Source organism: Calonectris borealis, chromosome 20 (assembly GCF_964195595.1).
Source record: "Calonectris borealis chromosome 20, bCalBor7.hap1.2, whole genome shotgun sequence".
Classification (NCBI taxonomy): Eukaryota; Metazoa; Chordata; class Aves; order Procellariiformes; family Procellariidae; genus Calonectris; species Calonectris borealis.
Genome location: NC_134331.1, coordinates 3,541,363 through 3,560,988, shown reverse-complemented (window position 1 = coordinate 3,560,988; position 19,626 = coordinate 3,541,363). Strand labels below are relative to the sequence as shown.

Below are 19,626 nucleotides of genomic sequence, written 5' to 3'. Positions count from 1 at the left end.
GACTTTCTCCTTTCCCTCCGTTCAGAATCGAAGTCACCCCGATAAACTTGTGTGTGTTGCCTCCCCCCCCGCCACACACACACACACTCTCTCTTCTTTTTTTTAATCCACAGAAGTCTTTTTTCTAATAATTGGCAGCAGAGGTACAATTTCTCCCCTCTTTTAAGTGATGAATAGTTGGCCCGAGATCAAAGGCAAGCCCTTGCGGTTTTTTGGCTGCCACAAAAGGGCGTTGGAGTTGGCGCGGGGCCCAGCCGCTCAGCGATAGGCATGTGGATGAGGTGCCAAGCGGAGGGGTCGGTGGCAAAGTGTCTGTACACGTTCTTCATCTGAGCTAATCTGGTTGCCTTTTGTGTGTATTTCAGGCAAACAGCCGGCTGAAGCAGACTGAGAAGGAGTACAGTCAGAAGCTGGCTAAATCCTCGCAGGTAGGTAGCGAGAAGGCAGGAATTCCCATGAATCCGTTGATTTGGAAACTTGCTGAAAAGTGTCATTTCTTCTGCTCTTAAGTCTAGGTCTTGACGATCAAGAGAAGCCACAACCGTGTCCCAAATCAAACATCCAATGTCTTCCTTGCAGATTTAACCTTTCAAAAAACACAGAGCATCAAGCTGACTAGAAAAAATGAGTGGGGTTTTTTGAGTTCTAAATTTCATACTTATGTCCTTGCCCTCGGCAGGGGAGTTGGAAATAGATGATCCCTTCCAACCCAAACCATTCTATGTTTCTATGTTTACTTTTTCCTCTCCTGAGGACCCAAGAGAACTGAGTCCTCCGTCAGTCGGTGGGAAGGGAAGGCGAGGTGTCCCGTCAACGAGCACATCTCGTAAAATCAGGAACAGTTGCACAACCAGGACTTGCATTTCGTGTCACAAGGTGGTGGTTGCCCGCACAGCCGATGGCAGGACGGCGGTCCCAACTGTGCCATCTTGATGTTTATCGTTGCTCCTAGCCAATTCAGCATTTCTGCCCAAAATAGCACTTTGAAAAATGTCAGTGGCCTGAAAGCAAACTGGTTTTGACTTGAGTTTTTGTTCTTCAGAGCAGTCTTTTAACATGGAAGATGAAAATGTGTGTTGAATTTACATATATGCTTAAAAATGATGACAGGCTGAAATATTTCAGCTTTCAATTTGATTGATAGGTAGTACTGAAGTGTGAAAAATGATGGAGATGCAACTAGAAGTTAAGCTTTTAATAATAAGAAAATTGCCACGAGGATTTATGTGGAGGTGTCGTTCTTCTCATTCCTCCCAACCACAGCAGAATGCCTGCCTTTTACTGGCAAAGTGTGTTTTCAGCAATAGTAATAATAGTCTAATAATGCTCCTTTGAAATCAATAAAAACACTACAAAGAATGGTTTAGAAGCCTCTAAACTAGGCAGACGTGATCAGTGAGACAATGACAAGAAATTCCAAACTTTATTACAAGCACTTTAAAATGTTTTAAAGCTCCTGATTTCAGCTTTTCAGCTACCTTTGAGTCTCATTGTCTGTAAAACTTGTCCAAAATTTTGGCTTTAGTTATTTCAGTGAAATTTCATTGGACTATCACATTTTTTCACACCACATTTTTTGAGACTGCCTTTATCAGAATCGTTAAATATATTTTTACATTATATTTCTAAAACCTAATGTGTATTTTCTGCACATTTATTTGCATACAGAGAGATTGTGGGGTCTCCATCCTTGGAGATACTCAAAACCCAACTGGACATGATCCTGAGCAACCAGCTCTGGGCGACCCTCCTTTGAGCTGGTCCCTTCCACTCTCACCAGTTCCACGATTCTTTGATAAATCATAGAGAATGCTTTCCTAAATGCCTTGTTAGTCGTTTGTTGAGAGCCTTATTTATAAAGAAAGAAAGAAACAACAACAAAAAACCCTATTTTTTTTATCTTGCCATCTGAACCTGAATAGCAGAAAATTGATAAACCTCAAAAAGTAAATTTAATGCATGCCAGACCTTAAGGAAGAGAATCCCTTTCATTGCTAACTCTATTTTACTTTTTGTCATTGTCATTTTTATGCTGTTGTCATGCCAAGTGAGTGTAATCAAAAGTCAGCCTCTCTATGCCAGACGTAGTTTTCTGTCAATACAAAAAAGGGTCTTGGTCCATTTGTTAAAAACTGATGGAATAATTTAAGCATTTCTGAGTTTTTAAACAAGGGTGAGGGAAATTGCTTTAATTGTTATGGTGGGAACACCTAGGTAGTGTAGTGCAAGGTAATAACCATTTAACTTAAATGTTGTCATAAATTTTGCCGGACTGAAATTTATTGGCCTGTAGAATAGTCTCAAAACGGAAAAATTTTGAGACGTGTTTTTTTTTAAGCTAGGCATTGCTGTAGCTAATACACTGTTCTCTTTATTGAGGGATGGACCCAATGACCAGAACTGGCATTCCTCTGCGCTTTCTGTGGCAGACACAACACATACATGAGATGTCAGGGCTATTTGGCACAATAAAGGAGTTTCACCCTGATGTCTGAATTTCTTTACTCTTGTGGGTTTGAATCAAATCCCTAAAGTTACTTGAACATAGGGTTTTTTGTAGCTCAGTATTAATAATGGGTCAACTGCAACTTTTCTTGTGGTCGTGTTGCTGACAACATCTGTCTAATCTTACTCTCTGTGGCCTCTTGGAACATTCACTTTTAACACCCACACAGAGAAGATATTTCAAGAAATTTCCTCTGAAGTTTATACAAAGTAAACAGATTTTTTTTCTCTGAAAAGTACTGCACAAAGCAGATCTTTCTCCATCAATTCATGCTGCAATTTCCTTGCATGCATTTCAGAACTCCTATGGTAGTGCAGGGTCTTAACCCAGTAAAAGCTTTAAATTTCACTTTTGTGTTATATTAAAGGGTTTGTTATTTTGTTTTCTTTTTAAAAAATGGCAAAATGGAACATACACAAAGTGGTATAGGTTTGCATGGCTTCAAGTTGTTATCTTAATAATTTATATGATCCGTCGCTTTCTCCTGCTTTCTCACTGCATGTGTTACACACCTAGCAAAGCCAAATTTGTGCAAATTGTGTGTCATCTAAGTGATCTAAATTGCAAACCCGGTGATACTGCTTAATTCTGCCTAAAGAGTTACACCTACCAGATAATCTCTAAACTTTGGCCCATTGATCTCATTAAGAGCAAATAGCCTTCCTTTTGATCGGTATATTATCTTTTTTAATATGTATTTGTTTTTAGAAAAGAAATACAGAAATATCCTTGTAGGTTTTACTCATCATCTTTGTTACTCTCTGGGGTCTTCAGGTAGTAAAACAGATAAATAAATTTACAGTAGAGTTTTAATCCGTCCTTTTCCCCTTCCCCAGTGATTCTAGTACTTTCATTTGTAGAGTATTTCTTATTATGTTAGTCTTATCCTGTTAGTAGTTCTAAAAAAAAAAAAAAATTTTTTTCCTAAATAACTGTGGCCTTAGTATAGGTAAATGTTTCTCTACCAATAAGGAGGCTTTGCAAACACACAAGTCTGAGCACTCTGGTAGCCTCTCCCTGAGCTGCCTGTACGCTGAAGTGTTTTTAGAATTAGACTATATTATGCTGCTACAGCAGCTTAACCTTAAGCTTGAATATATACATTAAAGTCAGTGACTCTCCCATATGTTTAAGTGCTTTGCTGGGTGATGACTTACATGTCAGCATAAAATTCTGTAAATATGCCTGAAGGATCAGGTTTAGTTATGACTTTCCACAGTGATAAAAAAGGTAAAACAAGTACATTTCAACAAATCATGAGCGAATCATGTAAAAGGTCTAGTTTAAGGGTCCTGGACATTGAGTCAGGTCCCCACTGTATTGCTGAGCAGAATATGCTCCTTTCAGCAGCTCAGAAATTTCACTATCAAGTTTAAATTTCAGTCCAGTATGTAAATTCGGGTGTTTTTCTTCTCTGCAGTATCAAGCTATAAAGTATCCCTCTAGAAAACGAACACCACCATCACTATGTAAATTTGCACTACTGGTTTCAGTGCAGTGGAAGGCTGGAAACACGCTCCTTTTTGAAGATCACAGATGTGCTTTGTTCTCATGAGTAAATATTTTGGAATGTCATAGTGGAAAACCCTTCCAAATATTTTGTGTTCAGCAATTTTTGTCATTTGCAACCTTGCTATATTCCTTTTTCTCTGCGTGGAATTTCATGCTTGCTAGTGTGTAATATGTTAATTTAAAATATTTAGCTTGCACAGCAGAGTATGCCAATGCCATGCTTGTGCTGAGCATAAAAACATGCAAAATACATGCCTTTTACTGAAGAGAGATTTAGCATGCTGTTTTCTTTTTAGATCATAGCTGAACTTAAGACAACCATTTCCTCTCTGACAGAGGAGAACAGCCGGCAGCAGCTTGCCGCAGAGCAGCGGCTCCAGGAAGTTGTACAAAAATTTGAAGATAAGAAGCAGCAGCTGATTACAGATAATGACAGAGCAATCAAGGTAATCTGGGGATTTTAGTCACTGATGCTACTGGCTGTTTGAGTGCAATTAAAAGTTCTGCAGTGGGCAGATGAATGCAGGTACCGTTCCTGTTCACACAGCCCTCACTAATTCCATTCACCGGACCTCGACTTTGATGTAGCTGATGACTCAGGCTCTCTTTCCTCTAGCTGATCATATGCCTGCATAAAACGTTTGGTTTTGGCGGGTCTAATCCATCCACTTCAGTCAAATACTTGAAACTTTCCTGTTCTCTTTCTTTTCATATTGACTCAGATATTTTAACGTATTTTCAGTACCTTTATAGAGAGCTTCCAGTACTTGAAAAAAAAGGTGAAAAATAGGAGAGCTGAGTTGCACCAGCTGAGAGCCAGCAGTATGGCACGGGCTTTAGCTTGGTTTTCACAAGGCGATCTCACCTTTCATGTTTAAGGCTGCAATGAAGGAAAATATGTTCTTAGGTTCCACTGAAAACAAAGTCTCTGCTAAATATGAATAGAAGAAAATATTTGTTATCTGTAACTTTTTTTCATTAGATTTCTACATATTTTGCATCAGAGTTGCATTCTCTGGTCTTTTTCAAAGAAGCTTTAAGAGACTACAGGTTCTGAATATTCGGACTCTGCTCCTTGCTGGTTTGACACCCTGATTCAAAGCAGCTGCAGAGAATCCCACCTGCAGAAGCAAGTAGAATTATTTTTTACACATTTTTCCTTTCAGAGTAGTTTCAAAAATCTTCCATTGCTCTTTACTATGTAATCTGCTAGGGTTGACAACCAAAACACTTCATTAAAAGTTGTGTAGGAGAAGGAAATTCCTTTTTTTCTCTGTAAAGGCATTTACTGGTACCAAACAAAGAATTCTGTTGTTATGTCTAGAAATTCATGAAAAAATGAACTCCTGCAGTTTTTCTAACTTTTTGTGCTGAAAAGAAACCATGGGAGCTTTTACATGTTGGAACTATCTGATGTTCAATTACGGTACACTTAATGTTGTCCTCTACATCTGAATGATTTGCATAAGGCAATTAGATTGACATTACTATCTCATCATCTGCAGAGTGTTCTTTTTATTTAATGATTTTTTTTTCCCCTCAAGGAAAATGTCTGTCTTTATTTGTGTGTGTGCGTGTGTTGAGGAGCAGAATTTTCTTTCTGATCAATCTTTAGTCTCTTCTGTCAAAGGTATGACCATATAGATGATGGCTATAATCTATTATCCAAACTGAATCACTAGAGGTAGCTTTTATTATCACTAGGATCTGCAAATAGTTAATTCACACTATTTTGTGGTACAGGTGGATTTTTGCTGATTAGGAAAATGTGCTGTTTGTAATTCTCCACTTTTCCAGTGGCCACCTAGATACACTGAAACCCTGTGACAGTGGAATAGTCTTCCACGTAGTCAGAAATATGTTGTAATTTAACAGTTATCATGCATTATACCTTCTTGAGTTATATATTTGAAATATGTATTTTAGACCGTTTACCAGCTTTTTTCTTAGCACCTGGTGCAGGTGCTACTGTTGAATTTATGGATTCACCTAAACTAAATTACATTCAATGGAAATAATTCAGCTGTTGGTAACAACAGTTTTGAACACTAATGATGATAGGTTGTATGAAATCCTTCTCCATGTAAATCTGTGTTCAGCTATTATAAACTTAATTTTGACATTATTACCTCAAAACGTAAAAACCAAAAGGGAATTCTGCACAGGGTTTCTGAGCAGTGTCCCAGAAGGATTTTAGCACTGGTGCTGCAAGTATGTTTTGTAAGATTTGGTCAACTTGGGGAAGAAATTGCAGGAGCTGTTATGCTTGGAGTTCTTGAACTTTGTTTAGTATCATTAATATTGTACTTTTAAAAAAAATCTTCCTCTGAAACCACTGATTTAATGGAAATTTACTGAAAGCCAGATACCCAAATAGAAAATTCTTAGGAAGGTAAACCTGCTGCGTATGCTTCTGGAAGCAGAAAGAGGTGTTTTTAATATTCGATCACTTAATATTTTTAAGAACCACACATACTTCTAGATGAGCATATGCAGAAATACTTTGCTTTTTATTGGCCTGGGGCAAAAAAAATTGGTTTTGGTGAAGGTGGAATCCTAGATGTCCTAGAGATGGGGAACAACATCTAACCTAGGGCAAGCTGGAGAACTTGAGGGATGATTAAAGAAACATTCTAAAGACAAAGCAGTTCTTAATATAGCATAAGCCTTTGAGAAGACTTAATATAATATAAGCTATTGAAAAGACTATCGTTAAAAAATGGGCATTTGCTAAATATAACATTGATTTAAACTAACATTGAGGAACAGATTGCAATTTCCTTTATATGGTATTGGGTTGACTTCCTGTAAGACCTTCCAATTTCCTTTCAAAGGGAGAAATACATTTTTACAGAAACCAACTGGCTCTCAGAGAAGTTTTGGATTTAGTCAGTAAAGTGATATCCAGATGTGGATGCCATAATAGATGATTTTGATGTTAATTCAAATTCCTGACTCTCTTTGCTAGTTAAAGATTTCTAAGTTGTTGTTATTCCACAATTGTATCTATCTCCGTAATCTTTTTTTTTTTTTAAATAGTATCTTAAACATTAGTGAAAAAGAATAAATGAAACGTTTAAGAACATTTTGCTTCTTTTGACAACCTAAAAACGCAATCTGAACAACGCTTTTTGGCTTCAGATGGCCTCAGTTTGGGTCAGTTTGAGACAAATGCGTAAAGTACTTGGCATTCTGTATTACACCGTGATTTGTCTGGCCTGAGGGCAAGTCAAAGTTTGTGCCATCAGAGTCATAAAGTCAGGATAAAGTTTTGGCTCATCGCATTCCTTTCTTGTGGCTTATAAAGTAACCAATTTGGATGGCATCGCGTTGCAATGTCTAATGGCAAAGACCTAAGACGCAATGGTCTGACAAGGCATTGAACAACTGAGTGACTCCTGTCGCTGCCTTTTCGCTGCTGTTGAGTTTGAGCCCGTTGGGATTACGACAGTGTTGGCACAGAGAACGATCCCAAAAGCACAATGCCGCATAGATATCTTTGCTTTGAACTTACCAGGACTTGCGTTCTTTGGAGCAGAGTCCAAGGACACTGCAGTTGGCCTGGCATGGGGCAAATCCAGCAAAGCTCACCTGGTCTCTGTGCCATGCCTCTCCTGTAATGTGCTTACACTTCAAAGATCAGGAACCATTGGTTTAGACCATAGGATTAGTTGAGAGCACAATTATATTAATGCCCTGCAGATGCTTGGAAAAGCTGCTTAAATTGCCATGTCTGTTAACCCATTTGTGATGCTTTAGACTGGGATTTCGGAAGGCACCCTCCAGTAAGGGTTTGGGTGCTGAACTCTTGAGAATGTCTATGCAGGAGCTACGTTGGTCATTGAAGTGTAGTGTAAACTTATTAAGGCTAAATTTAAACTAGCGTTCTTGCATCTCGATAGCAATCTAGCCACAACAACCCGGAGCTCAATACAGTCAAATGGTCAGAGCATTTACCTAACTTTTCTGCTGCTTTTGGCAGTGGTTACTGGCTGGACTCAGCACTAGCATAAAGTGGATTGCATTGTAGAGATACCTTGAGGTTATTTATGAAATCCCAGCCTTAGTTTTTTTTATTAAATCCTTTTGGATCCTGGGATTGAAAGTGCAAAGCAGTTCCTGGGATTGGAACTGCAAAACATGTTCAGAGAATTTTAATGTAGAAGTTGATGGCCAAGTGGGGACTCCACATCAAAAAGTAGATTCTGGAAAGAAATGGATGATGGAGAGCACGCAGTGACAAACCCACAACAGAAAAGGGAGAAAATGATGGTTTTTTGCCAGAGGAACCACATTTGTTGTTTGGCTCATATTACAGATTCTAGGATTCTGTTATATCCCCTGAATTAACACCAAAATTTCATTAGCAAAACATGGTTTGAAGATGACATATTTCAACACTTTGTGTGTCAGCCAGCTTATGATCAGATTAACTCTGTTAATAAATAAGACTTAAAAGATTTCTAGGAAAGAATGTCATATAATAATGTTCCCCTTCGTGTGAAAAATTTTGAAACAGTTGTTTTTCTTTGTTGTGTTTAAAAATGTTGAGAGGGAAAAAAATCAAAAGTGTATTTTATAGCCAAAGCAGAACAAAGGAGAAAACTTCTGCTTTTAAATTGTCAGGACCTATGTGGACATTGAGTATTCTCAGTGTTATCATATATTTGTTAGACGCTGTCGTATCTTGGAGCAAAAAGATAATTTCCTCTAGGCAAAGGTTGGACTGAGGGTTTTACCAACACAGTGAGATTTCTCAGTGCAACTGTAACAGGATCCTTACTCTGCTATAGTTACGCTTGAGGCAGTCCGTGTGTGGGGTACTCTATTCTGGAGTACTGTTTCCACGGCGGGTGGGTTTACATTGATATCACTCTATTTTGGCATGTCATGCCAGCAAATTGCCCCATAAAGAGAGTGCGTGGTCACTTGGGCTGGGTGCTCGGAGCACCCCTCCGCTGCCCAGCCCACCCCTCCGCTCTGCCTGTGTCCCGCTGCACCAGGGTGATACGCCTGGCCGCCTCTCCTTCTGGTTTGATTTCCATAATCCCCCCGCCCTTTCACGTTTGGTTCCTGCTAAAAGTAAAACAAATTATTTTAAACCTTGGGATGTTTTAAAGCATTCAGAACATTTCTTTAAGGGCACCCGGTATCTTTGTTTCCAGAAAGTAGTTCTCAAAATATACTGATGGTATTTACAAACGTCTCTAAAATGCAGTATATCAGAAAAGCGGTGTTTTTAAAAATTTTGTGCACAAGCTAATTTTGCATGTAATTATGTTTTGTTATCAACCATGTTTATTAGCAAATTCCACTTGTAATTACAAATAATATTTTGTATTAAAAGAAAAAGCATGTCAGAGCTATGGGAACATTAACTGAGTGACTATAGTCCTGCAGAAGTATTTAGTCTATTGTCCTCAAAATACCTTTTGAAATACCACCATTGTACTCCGCAACAGCCAATGTTGGGTTTAGTAAGAAATAAATAATTCTCATTTGTTTGTTTAAAAGTCCCGAGCAAAGCTAACTCTCAGTGTTTTAGATGTCCTCATTAGTGCTTATTAAGGAAGGAGAGGCATCAGAGACCATACAACCTAAATTGACCTGATCTAGAGTACAGAGAAGAAGCATTTTTGGTCCTATCCTACAAATGAGACTCTGGAGGGTAGAACCTTGACTTTGTCCAACGTTTGTGGCAAAGATGGAAATTAACTCCGGACCTGAGCTCTGGATTCGTGCGTCAGTCGGTCTGGGAGAACAGTTTCAGGATCCACACAGTAACAAAACTGTAGAGTGATTTTGGAAACGAGATCGCCCAGTGTTAAAGCCACATCTAACAAGGGCATTGCAGTCTCGTCAGACCCTTTTGAGAAAGCTGGGCCAGTTCAGTTCTTTACCTTTTTGTTAAGGCTGCTGACAAGTTTCCAAGCTGTGGCAAATAAAGGGGGAACAGTTTACATGTTCAGCATTTTCTTTGTATTTACAGCAGAAAGACTGTAATGACTGGTTGTTCAGAAGGCTATGAGCATGTGTAACTGATAGCACTGAGGACATTAATTAGGAAAAAGAACCTGTAAGCTTAGCGTAAACTAAAAATTAAAACCTAAAACTTAGGATAAAGTGAAGACGTATTATTTCAAGGACTTTTGTTAAGTGAGTCTTGACTGGCTCTCCTCTCCAGCATACATTGATGCAGTAGGGTTAGCTGTTATCATCTAGGCTGCTGTTGAATCACTGTGTAATAAACTTTTGCTAATAAGATCCACATTATTTATAAGCTTTTTTAATATTTTATTGTATTTTGTATTTAAACTTGACTGAAGGTGTTTGTGGTTTTTTTTTTTAGCTAACGGTGCCTGTAAAAAGGAGGTCAGCATTTCGCTGTTGAAGCTGACGCTGACTCATGTCTTATAAGACATCTGGTCAGAACACGCATTACTGTTTGTGATGGTTCGATGACCACAGACATGCCAAATTCTGTCAGTCATTGAAGATCTTCAGAGATGTGTATGTCACAAAGTTCTCCAGAGGGATCTCAAATCCTCCTAATTGGTTTTGTGGCTAAGCATTACCATGATAAATTATTTGGCACGGTGGAATAAAGAGTTTTAAGGGACCCTCTTGATGTTAAATACATGGAGTCATTTTTCGTGGATCTCTATTTCTTTGTCGCTGGCTTTAGTCTATAATAATACTGATAACTCTGCCGTGTCTTTTATTAGCGGGGAATTACAAGGCACTGACATTTGTACCTTAGCATTGTAAAGCAGTCATTTACCAGGCAAATAACATTATCTTGCTCATAATTTCCTATGTTCTGTTTGATCAGCAGAGGAAATGGTGTCTTCCGAAAGGATAGGTAAATGAAATCTGCAGGGCTTTTATGGTTTTGTTTTCTCTTTTACATGGGGTCCAAACTCTGAGGCACCTGTTTTTCACAGTCTTTGTTTATATGAATACTAGTTTCACCCAAATTCAGTCTGTTAGAGAAATGAGGGTTTAGCCCCGAGCTTATCAACTGTTGCTCGTGCTCTGTCTCTTGATTCCATTACACGGTTATCTTTGACAGGCTGTATTGACACATTCATTATAAATGGTAATAAAAATAGGCTTATTTTTGTGTTAAGGTTAAACAGTTGTTAATCACAACTGAAATTCTGATTTTCAAAAGTCTTCTCTCCTTTTCATAATCGTATCTCTTTTTCTGTTGCCACAGAAATGATTTCTGAAGCATAGTACCTTCTCTTCAAAATTACAGGGTTTCAGATGTTTGGCCAATCAGGCAATCTGAGTGGCTGAGCATCTGTAAGTACTTTATAATATCTTTGACATGCTTTGTGAGACAAAGAATTGAGTCATCTTTTTTTCCTGCAGCAAGCTTTGCACTCTGGCATTTTTCTTGACTTTTCATGTCTCAACACATTGAAGAACTTACCATGGCCAACAGCAAAATCATACTTACAAGTTTTGTAAAAGACTAGAACTAGTGCTTGCCTAGTCCTCTGAACTGCAGTCCAGTTTTATCTGGCAGGTTTAAAAGGTTGTATTTTTACTTTTTCCTACATTATCATTGTTGTCCTCAGTGTTTTGCTATCCCTCCAGAAGGCACTTTGTTGCATGAAGTCCTTTTTATTCTTTTTTAGCCCTAGAAGGGATGCCACCTTACATCTAGCAGTCTCCAAATTATGGAATTAAAGATTCCGTAAATGCATAACAAAATACAAAGTCTTATATAGCTAAGCTATCAGTTTCTTTTAATGAGGTGGACTACACTAATTTTGCACTGGAAAAATGGTGAAAAGGAATTCAAAACAAGCCATGAAATTCACTGCTTTTAACTGACAAGACAGGAGTAATAGCACTGAATGGGGTCCTAGGTGATCAGAAAGGTACAGAGAAAACCCTTTTATTAGTAAGTGTTGAGTAATACTGACATAAGCCTACGCAGCTAGTAAAGGAAGGCAGACAATGTTTATAACTATGCTATAAGAAAATGAAAATTAGCTTTTTTTAAGGCTGCTGTGATGGTTACAGTTCACTGTTGTATTTCAAAGACGTTTTATTCTCCAAAGAGCACAGGGACTTTTATGTGGAGGAGAAAGTGGTGCTTAGAAAGACAGAGTTGGGGAGATACCCAGCAGTTATGAGGCAGACTGCCTGGGAGGAAGAGCCTGTGCTCAAAGGTCTGGGACTTTACTGGAGAGGAAAAAAAAAAGATAAAGATAAAAACAAGTGTCTAATGTCCTCCAAACACAGGGCATCTGTAAAACAGTCTGTGCATAGGACTGTGTAGACTTTCCAAGGGCTGTTCTTTGTTCCAGTTCCAGTGAGTTCCTGGAACGCAGCCTCCTTCCCTGCTCCTGGAACAGCCTTGACTGCAGGGCTTCTCCAGCCGTGTAGGTGGAAACACAATATGTGTGAACTATATATTCAACTAACAAAAGATTGCTGGAGAAAATGACATCTTCAAAGCGAACCTTCCGTAGTCCACAAACATTTATTACTCTGTAGTAAAGATTTTTAAAGCTTGGCACAGTAACACAAGTTGCAGGGTTTGGCAAATAGAGATTTGGGGATGTGGACCTGGTCTACTTATCAACATATATTTTCCTTAGATATCTTTCTTATGGTGTGGCTGATCCTAGGAGTGAGCCGAAATAGCATCAGATTGCATTGGCTCATTCCAGCATGCCTACACAATTTCCAGTATTTGTGTAAACATTTTTTGCAAAACTGTATGTTCCAATATTGGTTGCTTTTGGTTTTGTACTAATCATGGTGCTGGCTGCTCCGGGGGTATCAGCAGGAGAGAGTCACCGAGGATTTCAGCTTTATGCATTAAAATGCTCGTGCCAAAATTTGTGTTGACTTTAGAAATCTTCGTATTCCATTTAGAATTTTCTGCTGGCTCTCCAGCTTTACATGTAACTAAAACTCAAGCAGATCAAATATCAGAGTGTTTTTTAAAAAAATGACTGGCGAACACTTTTGAATGGCAGATCACAGTGAAATAGAAATATCTTTGTTAAACTTACCAAGTTTTTTCATAATAGTTGAGCTTTTCTTCAGCGTAACAGGAGAAACCTGGTGAATCCGATATCTGTACAGGGAAATATTTACCGGTATTTAAAGGTAGGGTAGCAGTAGAATCAAGTGGTCAGTAGCACTCTTAAAATTTTTGGAAGGCATTGCCTTTATTTTCTCTAACTAGAGTGGGTTTTTTCCGTACAAAATGAAAATACCTATTGTTTCCTTAGCATTAAAGGATTAGTTACAAAGAACTACTTAAAGGAAAGCAGCCAAAGCTGCCATATTTCTGCCACTTTCTTGCATCAGTGGAGTTGAGAATAAAGGAACTTTCCAAGTTACAGTACTGTACTTGAAAAGCAAAAAAGTATGCGGCAACTTTTATCTGTGTATTCAGTAGATCAGATGGCAAACTCACCCAGGCAGCCTAGCAGGGGAGCAGCTTCTGCTTTTCTCAGTAAGCCCTGAGTGGTGTGAAGCAGCACCAAGTACAACATCAAAAGATACAAATATGCATCGAGTGTAAAGTTTGGGTTTTTCAAAACATCTGTCTAATTAGCACAACTTACATATCTGTGAATTCTAGCTCTGACTTTCTCACAGTTTCATGCTCAGCAGAAGTGGCTTTTTCATCTAACAAATTTATGTAAGAGGCTAAACCTACAAACACTGTCACCAAACCTGACCCTTCAGGTCCTTGATATAAACCTATCCTGTTTCCTTCTAGCATCAATCGCCCTATTGTGCCCAGCGAGAAGATGTGAGATGTAGCTGTTAGCCAAATTTCTTCTAGAAGAACGAGATCATTTTAATTGAATGTTATTATCAGCCAGTTCTTGTGGTTTGACGTGGATTCAAAATGAAGCAGTTCATCTGCTTAAAGAATGCGTAGGCACTAATATAATAACCTCAGTAAGTTTTCGGATGCCTCCATCCTAAGGGAAATTGGTTTGACTTGCCCTTCAGTGGAAATTTTGTGTACTATTGGCAGCCAAAGTAGCACTAGAGTCCAGAAACAGAATGAAATTCTATTCCTGTATATTGTACTTTGCTCCTTTTCCTGTTAAAATTTGTATTATAAACATTTTCAATTAGGCCCAGTTCACCTCGTTGCCTCGCAGTTCAAGGAAACTGTCTCTATGTGTTCATGTAGTACGTGTGTATACACGAAGGTGAAAAACTAAGTTTTATTGAAAGTACACATTATTCTTTGAGCCTTTTGCACGTGGATTCTGCACTTAATGTGCCTACTCCATCTTGCATTGGAGTTTGGGATGCCTTCCCTAGGAATGGTTTATCGTTGCTGATTCATGCACCATCTACACTGTGTTGATTCTCTTAATTGATGAACAGGATTTGATACAGTAAATATTTTATTTGTTGACCCTCGAAAACATGCATGAAGAAGAATGGGGACTTGAGGCTGAAGCTTGTAGGGAAGACTGGGAACCTAAAGGCTGAAGCTTTTTCTTAAGCTCTTCTGTGCAGGCATCAATAGTTTTGTATCTTTGGCCTCTTCAGAAAGTCTGAGGTCCTGCAGCAGGGAGACCATTTTATGGAGCAGAAACACCTGTTTTCTTCTTCAGAGGTCTGTCTGTTAAATTTATTCTTAGGAAACTGAAATAAATGTTCCTACAGGATAAAATTTAGGACTCTAAATGAGCTTCTTGGCAACGTCCCCTTTGAAACTGCCAGATAACAGAGGACTGGAAGAGCAGTAAAGCAGAGGTTAGTCAAGCACAACAAAGGACTTGCTCCTCTGACACAACCACTTTTTAACTTCTTCTGTTACTAAAACTGTCTCTGCTTATTTTTAGTTCAAGCTTTCACAGCACTGAAGTCAATAACTTCAGTTAAGTCAATATGCTAATAATTATGAAAGCAAATCCTTCAGCACTAATGCATGTTCATGTGTGAATCTAATCCCTGATACAACACAGTTATCTGCAGTAGTGGTGAAGATACCTGTTGGAACTGCCTTCACCAGCTTGGCCAACCAACCAGGAGACCCAAAATTTGTACGTCTAATGTTGAATATGTCTCCTGCATCTGGCACCTCAAGAGAAATATATCCTCAGTGAAAACCTCAGATTGCCAATTATGAAGAATTCATTAAGATCTGCTGAAGTTCAAAGCAAAAAGGCCAGTTCCTCGCAGGTCAGGGCAGCTCTTTTAATGGTTCCTGCTTTGCCTCCAGCAGCAGCTCATCTCCAGAACCTGTTTATTTTTCTGCCAGGACTGTTGGCAGGTGAATAGAGTCACATCAGCTCACCTCACGAGTATTTTTATGCTGGAAACCTATGCCCTGAATATGCCATTTTCCTGGCCCAGCATGGCATGAGATCACGGGTTTCGAACCTGTCCGTGTTGGCCTTAGAAGACAAAACGTGCAATGCACCGTTCACTTCCCTTTTGAGATCTGCCATAATGTCACAGCTCAGTTTTGCACTGGGGTTTGCTCTCTTACAGTTTAGACCATTGCAAAGGAATGCTGTGTGGGGAGGAAGGAGAGCATCACTCAATCATGTCCTGAAAACAAATCATTTGTGAAACAAAAATGAATGAATGCAAGTTCTTCTAGAACCAGATCGGGAGAAAACAAAACAGTCCCTTTTCCTGGGAAATAATTAGTTAGGACATGTCAGCACCAAAGCTTCATGCAGATATACTGTGGTTTAGGAAAGCACAGCATTTGCCCTCTTGCCAACTGGGCAGCAGTGCTAGTCCAGAATCCATCCGGGCTCGTGAGAGTCACTGTCTCTGGGGTGCAATGTTTTAATTTCAATAGAAGGTCGTGGTAGCTCTCTGTATTGGAACTGTGGAAAAGATGTTAAAGCCTGAAGTGCTGTAAGTGCTGTTTTCCTTTGTATTTTCTACATGACTGCTCAGGGACTGCCACGGGTACCCATATGTGGTACCATGGTCCAGCCTGGCCCTTTTATTCCTGTTGGCAGTGTGACTCCCTTCTCACTCAGCGTCCGCCCTTCCACCACCAGGATCTAAAGTGGAGGAGGCACGGGAAGAGGATGTGCTTATTCAGGGAGGGATGATGCCTGCAGGCGAGCGTCCGATCCATTGCACGCACGCCAGGAGCCCCGGGCGCTCTCCGTGCCGCTGCTCTCTTCCAAGTTTGTTATGTAAGAGAGGGTGAAAGTACAAACGAGAGAAAACTAAACATGAAAAGTGAGTTTGTTTGCTTACTGAGAAGCTTGGGAGTGGCAGAATGAAACTGTATAAATAAAAATTTGGGCTACCAAATGTTAGATACCTGCAGGAACACCTGCACAATTGGACCAAGCCAGAACTCTGCAGGCAGCTTGAAGGAGAAATCCAAGACGTGTATTGGCTCTCTCTGGCTTCAGAAAAAAGCATTGCTTTTCTCGATATGGCTATATTTAAATTCCTTATATTTTTGTTCCTAATGTTAATATCATTCATATCCTTTACAGTTTTGCAGTTGTAATTTGGCAAAGTAAAACAGCAATTACTGAAGGCTATGTAACGATTTGAATCATATCAGTGGATTTTAATTGTCTGCGTACCTGGAAACACCTTTGACCACAGCTGTGCTCTAAGCTCCAAGGAGCAACTCGTACATGATGTATTGTTTTCTTCCTCCTACCAGAATAACACATCACTTCGACATGCATTTGTGTAAATCCGAAAAGCAAGGACATGGGAAAATGTGAAGCAATTGATGGGCAAAGAATATAGTGAGGTCTTTGTCGTCTGTTAACATTTATACTTGCCTTAAGTGTTTACTTGCTGCTTTTTCTTTCTACTGTCCTCTACCAGGTCTCCCCTCCATCCTGAATTGTATGGAAATGTGCATTGGCAAGTCAAGTTTGGCATTGCTGTGGACTCATTTGCTAGCACCTGTCTCTAATAATCCAGCCTTCGTGGCGTATGTGAGAAGGCTGATGTCCCCTCTGCCTCTTTAACTTGCTGTTTGCGAAACCTGCCTCCGCAGAGGACAAGCTTATTTGTGCTTCCTTATCAGGTCCTGAAACTAGATCAAGATTTATGCAACTTTAACGATACTGGAATTCTCAGTTCTTTCACACTGCACCTTATATTGTTTTTCCTGCAGTTTATGTCTCATTTGTGATAAGGAAAAGGTTTTGAGCATTCATAAAGTAGCTGAAAAGCTCTGCTCTTTGTGCTGCGCAGGTCTAATGAGAGGCGTTAGTATGTAGCTGCACAAATGAGAAACCGGTGGCGCTTTAGAACTCGATCTGTTTTCTGTTATTTTTAATGCTTTTGCATTTTAAAAATGTCATCCATATAAGAATATTTGGAACTACTTACACATTTAAAAAAAAAAAAAAAGAGAAAATGAAAAGAGCCTGCTTTGCTTTTAGATGTGCCAAACAGGTTTGGCAGTCATTCACTTAGCATTGATCAAGCATTGCTCCGCCGGTCAAACTCTTGTAGCATTTTCTACCTGCGCAGAAACATTCTTGCCAAACGTTTCTGAAACCAGAAGACACTGGTTGGGTTATTTTTCTTGTTCAGAGCATTTTGGATGATGACTGAAGTGCATTGTGGATATCGAGATTTGACACTTGTCATTCAAAAGCCTGAAAGACCCCTAGAAGATAAACTGCAAAGATTGTTTTGGCTCAAGGAAAATAGAAGTGGCTGTGCTGGGTCAAACTGGAGTCCATCTGTCTCTGTTTTCTGGGACATGGTGTCTGATAACAGATGCCCAGGAAAGAGTATAAGAACAGGCTGAAGATTTAGGGGCATTTTCTCAATATGCTTTCATCACTCGTGATGGCCTGAGGCAAAACATCCCCCACTTGTTTCTGGGCTTGGTGTGCCTGTTGGGAGTATTTCAACTGCCTTGGCATGACCCTGTGGCAGTTCCTCGGAAGAAAAAGCAGAGGGATGTCTTGGGGATGCTGGTTAGGTTCACAAGTAACTCAACAAAACCTTCTGCTGTGTGGCACTGAGAACCTCTCCTGTCTGTACGTTTCCATGTAAGACTCTTCTGCCACAGCAGAAAGATCTGCTAACTGAATTAGCACAGTCTTTCAGCCATCATTCAGCTCAAAACTGGGTCAAAAAAGACTTAAAAAAAAAAAAAAATCAAAACTCCATTGAAATCAGATCTGCTTTGTCACAACTGTGATAAGAGCTCTTGACATTCCATGAAAACTGTATCTGAGAGACAGCAATAGCTTTGGCAAGTGTTTTTCCCCTTCTCATCCTTTTCCTAGTTTGCCTGTATATAAATTACACCTAATTTGTTACCTGTATTGGTGAAATTATCAGCATCGAAAAGTTAAATGTAGGGTGTTTGTTTTAAGTGCAGCCAAGCAGTTGCCTGTTGCAGTGATGCTCGTATCGGGGGTCTCTAGCGGGGAGTCCTCAGTCTGATCTTACCAGGGCTGGCTTGGAGGGACACAGACCTGCTGGAAGTTTGCAGACCAAAATTGTCCAACATGCATCGGTACTCAGCTATGCAACAAGTGTGGCTTTTAAGAGAAGCGTGGCCAATAAATTTAAGCTAGATAAATGCTGAATTTTTTTAATTGATGATTCCGGTTCAGCAAAAAAAGATCACTTTAGAGTTGAAGAAATAGGGTGGTGGGTACTCCCCAGAAACAAGTTATGCAGGAATTAGAGTAAAATGTTTTGAATAAAAAGCTAGCAGAAACATTTAAACAGGTTGTAGAGCCTGACATTGTTCTTTGCTATGTGTGTACATGTCTGTCTATCTAAAATACTCTGTACTGGTATTCTAGAGCTCTAAAATGGAAGGAAAAACTTCTAAAGAAGCTGAAATAGATCTTACCCATGTCTAATTTTGAAAAAAATATGAACTTAAAGGATTTTAGAAATGTTTAGAAACATTGGCATTATGACAGCAAGTATCTCTGTCATAACGTCATATGATTAACTAGATCAGAAACATTCTGGGATGTTCTGATCAGTTATGTTAATGCGTCTTTTTAAAAGTGTAAAGCCAATGCTCTATAAAATAGATACTTGAAAAACAGTTTTCGTTTTCCTCAGGCTAGTGAGATTAGAGTTTCATAATCTGTTTGACCAGCTGCAGAGGACGTTCTTTTTCATTTTTTCTTTTTAAGTAAATGAGCTTCATCTCAACATGATTAAAAAAAAAAAAAATCAAGCTTCAAAAATGCTTGGTTTTCACACATACTTTTAAATGGGAGCAATTGCATTATCATGTCTTGTTGCAAATGTAATTGGGTTGGAGGTCATTAAAGACTTTGAATAAAAGAATTTCCACGTTTCCAAGTGTGCATCCTCCCCTGTCAAGAATCATCCCACATAATTTTAGAAGATATTACTTTGCTGCCTCTCACATCTTACATGTATTGAGTGTGCAGGCACTGTCGAGTCAAGCTTGCTCTTGTTCAGTTCAAAAAGCAGTGGTTTGCCTTGCCAGTTAATATTGTTGATTAAGGTTACTTTGAAAGGCGTAAAGACATTATTAGATTTCTTTTTTTGTTATTTTATGTAATGGGGAGAATTCCAGCAATATTGAGCAGTCTGCTAGTTCATTGCACAAAATTAAGAGCTTTTCTTTTGTTCTTACTGGGAATCAG

The 19,626-nt window shown here is 39.2% G+C and overlaps 1 protein-coding gene across 3 annotated transcripts in view; it reads left to right on the top strand.

The window, feature by feature from the left end:
* CEP112 (centrosomal protein 112) overlaps positions 1 to 19,626 on the top strand; it is a 170,503-nt gene that overhangs the window by 123,948 nt on the left and 26,929 nt on the right. For all 3 annotated transcript variants that reach the window (XM_075169444.1, XM_075169445.1, XM_075169442.1), the window contains 2 exons: positions 366 to 428; positions 4,315 to 4,464. In XM_075169444.1, coding sequence (XP_075025545.1) covers positions 366 to 428; positions 4,315 to 4,464 — 213 coding nt within the window. The remainder of the gene's footprint in view (positions 1 to 365; positions 429 to 4,314; positions 4,465 to 19,626) is intronic.